General features: G+C 65.7%; 1 protein-coding gene across 3 annotated transcripts; it reads right to left on the bottom strand.

The window, feature by feature from the left end:
* Positions 1-657: 657 nt before the first annotated feature.
* APH1A (aph-1 homolog A, gamma-secretase subunit) lies at positions 658-3,076 on the bottom strand. Of its 3 annotated transcripts, XM_057385763.1 has the most exons (7): positions 2,936-3,076; positions 2,367-2,525; positions 2,155-2,228; positions 1,959-2,081; positions 1,759-1,886; positions 1,127-1,250; positions 658-980 (listed from the first exon to the last, which is right to left on the bottom strand). In XM_057385763.1, the coding sequence occupies exons 1-7, from the start codon at positions 3,046-3,048 to the stop codon at positions 916-918; spliced, it is 786 nt and encodes a 261-aa protein (XP_057241746.1). In that variant the 5' UTR covers positions 3,049-3,076; the 3' UTR covers positions 658-915. The 3 variants fall into 3 exon arrangements, with proteins under 3 accessions (XP_057241746.1, XP_057241748.1, XP_057241747.1); XM_057385765.1 differs by lacking the exons at positions 2,155-2,228; positions 2,367-2,525 and adding an exon at positions 2,279-2,280 and having other exon boundaries at positions 1,959-2,114; XM_057385764.1 differs by lacking the exon at positions 2,155-2,228 and having other exon boundaries at positions 916-980.
* Positions 3,077-3,518: the final 442 nt, after the last annotated feature.

The following is a 3,518-nucleotide window of genomic DNA, read 5'->3' as shown; positions in this document are numbered from 1 at the left end:
CTCTGTTCCTCGCCGTGCACTTTGGGGTCAGGAGGATACGGTGAGACCCCAAAGCCCTGGGAGGGACCCCAATCTCCAGGAGAGGAGGGACAATCCCCTGACTCTGGTTTGTGTCCCCAGCGCCAGGCGGGCGCAGGGACAGGACGTGGTGTTCAAAGCCTCCTCGCGCCGATCCCCGCTGGACACCGGACACTCCCGCTGACCCCGGSCTGGGACAGACTCAACCATCCCCCAGAGCCTGCCTGAGTCCCACTGCAAATAAAGCCATTGCACCCTCCTGCTGGCTCTTCATGGGGAGGGAATGGGGATCTTGGAGGGGTTTGGGGCTGGATCCCATCACCCCCCAGAAACTGGGACCCCCTGGGTCCCCCAGACCTCTCCCCCTCCCCTTCCCCCAGCAGCCACAGTGTCCAAAGCTCTTGTAAAAGGGTTTTACTGTGAATAAAAACAATGATTTCCCTTCCTGCTGCACCTCCAGCCCCCCGGGAGCTGAACAGGGGTGGGAAGGGCAGAGCCCCCAATCCCAGTGCCCCCCACCCCAGAGCATCACCCATCACCCACCCCCAGCAGCAGCACCAGGGGCAGGGACCCCCCAGGTGACAAACACAAGGGAATGGGGGACACTGCCCTCAGTTCCCTGGGCCTGGACCACCCCCCAGGGCATCTGCCCACCCTGCCCTCCCCCTCAGACTGAGGGAAAAGTGTAACAGAATCTGGAAACAAACAAAAGGGGATGATGATCAGACCCAAACCCCCTGGAAGCACCGGTCAGACCCCGAATATCTCAGGAGCACCAGAACCCAAACTCTCCTGGCCCTGAAGGCCCCCAGGAACAGTGGGGGGTCAGACACAAATCCCCCGGAGCAGGAGGGGTGAAGGCACTGTCAGAACATCCATTTGTGGGGTTGTGGTTCCTCACTSCTCAGGAGGCACCGGCAGCGCTGAGTAAAGCACGACCCGGCCCTGGGGCTGCTGCTTACCTGGGGCAAAGGGGCATTTCTGAGCATGGGATCATTTGGGGGAGAGAGCCACTGGGAACGTGGCCCCATTCACCAGGACTCATCTGTCCCCATCCCAGCACCTCTGGCCTCCCTGTCCCCCAAAGTGACACCCCAGTCCCCCTTACAGGAGAGGCACTGGAGGAGGTTGTGGAAGGAGCCGCCGGCGGTGCTGAAGGCGCAGAGGCCGGTGCAGAGCGTGAGGATGAGGATGGGAACCAGGCTGGCCTCGTACCACGGGTTCAGGAAGCTCTGGGGACACAGAGAGAGGCACGGTCACACCTTCCTGACCCCTCCAAACAGCCACGGCAGGGAAAGGGGTGCCTGCCCTGTGCAAACCCAGCTGGAACCCCTGCAGAGCTGCCCCCAAATCCCCCGTGTGCACCCCAAAACCCCCCTGTGCCCAAATCCCCCGTGTGCTCCCAAATCCCCCGTGTGCACCCAAATCCCCCGTGTGCCCCCAAATCCCCCGTGTGCCCCCAAATCCCCCGTGTGCCCCCAAATCCCCCGTGTGCCCCCAAATCCCCCGTGTGCCCCCAAATCCCCCATGTGCACCCCAAATCCCCCGTGTGCACCCCAAATCCCCGTGTGCCCCCAAATCTCTCACTGCCCTCCTCCAGCGCAGGCACTGCCGGGGGTACCCGGGTGTGGGACTGTCCCCACGTGTCCCCATGGCCTGGCAGGGACGGAGGGAGGGGACAGCAGCAGCAGCAGCTCTGGGTGGGGTCCCGGTGTCCCCGCTGTCCCCGCTGGCTCTCACCAGCCCCGAGGTGAGCAAGTGGCCGCCCAGCACCAGCCCCAGGCCCCCGGGGCGCCGCCGCTCGCACGCGTGGAAGAAGATGACGCCCCAAAAGGTGTGGAGGAGCACCAGGGCCATGGTGAGGAAGGCTGTGGGGAGAAAGGAGACTCAGATCCAGAACCTTCCTGTCCTTCTCGTCCCTGCCATGTCCCCTGGCTCACCGGAGGTGATGAAGAAATACGGGGAGTGCCCGTGGATCCCGACAGTGCCCGGCCCCGCAGAGCCCGCCAGGACGCTGGAGAGGGAGAAGGCGCCGCTGACGATGCCGAAGGAGAGCCCGGACACTGCGGGTGGGTGAGAATCAGAGACCCCGCAGCCTCCACAGGGCTCAGAACGGAGCAGAGCTCGTGTTCTCACCGTAAGCCATCTCCCGCAGGGACAGCGGGGACCTGCCATCCCCGCGGAGCATCGCCAGCCCCTCATCCGCCCTCCTGAGCCAGAGAGAGAGAACATGAACCTCACATCACAGGAGAGCAGAGACGGCTCGTTCCCGGGTTTAACAAGAACAGACTTTGGGGGTTTCTGTTTCCCCAGCCCTGGAACASCCCCGCTCCCCGGGCGGGTCTCACCTGAGCAGTTTGAAGCAGCCGAACCTGCAGAGCTCCTGCAGCAGCACCGCAGCGGCGGCTCCGAGCGGCAGCAGCGCCGCGTCCTCGGTTCCGCGGAGCCGCAGGGACACGGCCCAGAGCAGCGAGGCGAAGAGCAGCGCCAGCAGCCACAGAAACGCCCTGAGGGGATGGGAACGGGACAGAACTGCTCGGGCAGAACTGCTCGGGACAGCGGGGCTGGAGCCAAAACTGCCCCAGAGCTGCTCTGTCGGTGCTCTCAGTGCTCTCAGTGCCCCAGAGCTGCCCCAGAGCTGCTCTGTCAGTGCTCTCAGTGCCCCAGAGCTGCCCCAGAGCTGCTCTGTCGGTGCTCTCAGTGCCCCAGAGCCGCCCCAGAGCTGCTCTGTCGGTGCTCTCAGTGCCCCCGAGCCACCCCCTCACCCCGAGCACAGCTCCCGGAGCCGCCCCAGCCCCGCAGTGTCCCCCGGCCCCGCCAGCGCCACCCCAGAGCACCCCGAAAGCCGGTCAGACCCCTCTCAGCGGCCTCCAGGCTCCCGGAGCCGCCCCAGCCCCGCTCTGGCCCGGCCCCTCACCCCGCCACCAGCACGATGAGGCGCAGCGGCTCCGCCGCCACCGTCAGCAGCAGCAGCGCGGCCGCGGGGCCGAAAGCGATGGCGGCGCAGCCCCAGAACACAGCGGCGGCCATGGCGGGAACAGAACAGCGCCCCCTGCGGGCATGGAGAGCACAGCGCCCCCCAGCGGCCATGGAGAGCACAGCGCCCCCCAGCGGCCATGGCGGGAACAGAACAGCGCCCCCCGCGGCCATGGCGGGAACAGCGCCCCCTGCGGAAACAGCGCCCCCCGCGGGAACGGCGCCCCCTGCCGGCCCGGAGGACTCTGCCATGGGGGGGTAGGACCGGACAGGGGACACAGCAGGACACAGCGGGGACAGAGCGACACCGGGGGACACGGGGGACAGGGGCGGCACTGGGGACACAGCGGGGACACCACGCACGGTCTGTGCCCAGCGTCACCTGTCCGCAGAGTGACCTGTCCCGAGTATCACCAATCCCCAGCATCTCATTCCCCTCCCCTCCCCTCTCTTATTTTCAAGGAATTCCTCATTAAACTGTAATTTTTTCTCTATTCGGAGCCCCTCACAATTCTCATTCTGAT

Source organism: Malurus melanocephalus, unplaced genomic scaffold (genome assembly GCF_030028575.1).
Source record: "Malurus melanocephalus ecotype Western Australia unplaced genomic scaffold, MMel_1.1 scaffold_865, whole genome shotgun sequence".
Classification (NCBI taxonomy): Eukaryota; Metazoa; Chordata; class Aves; order Passeriformes; family Maluridae; genus Malurus; species Malurus melanocephalus.
This window is presented reverse-complemented; position numbering and strand designations above follow the sequence as displayed.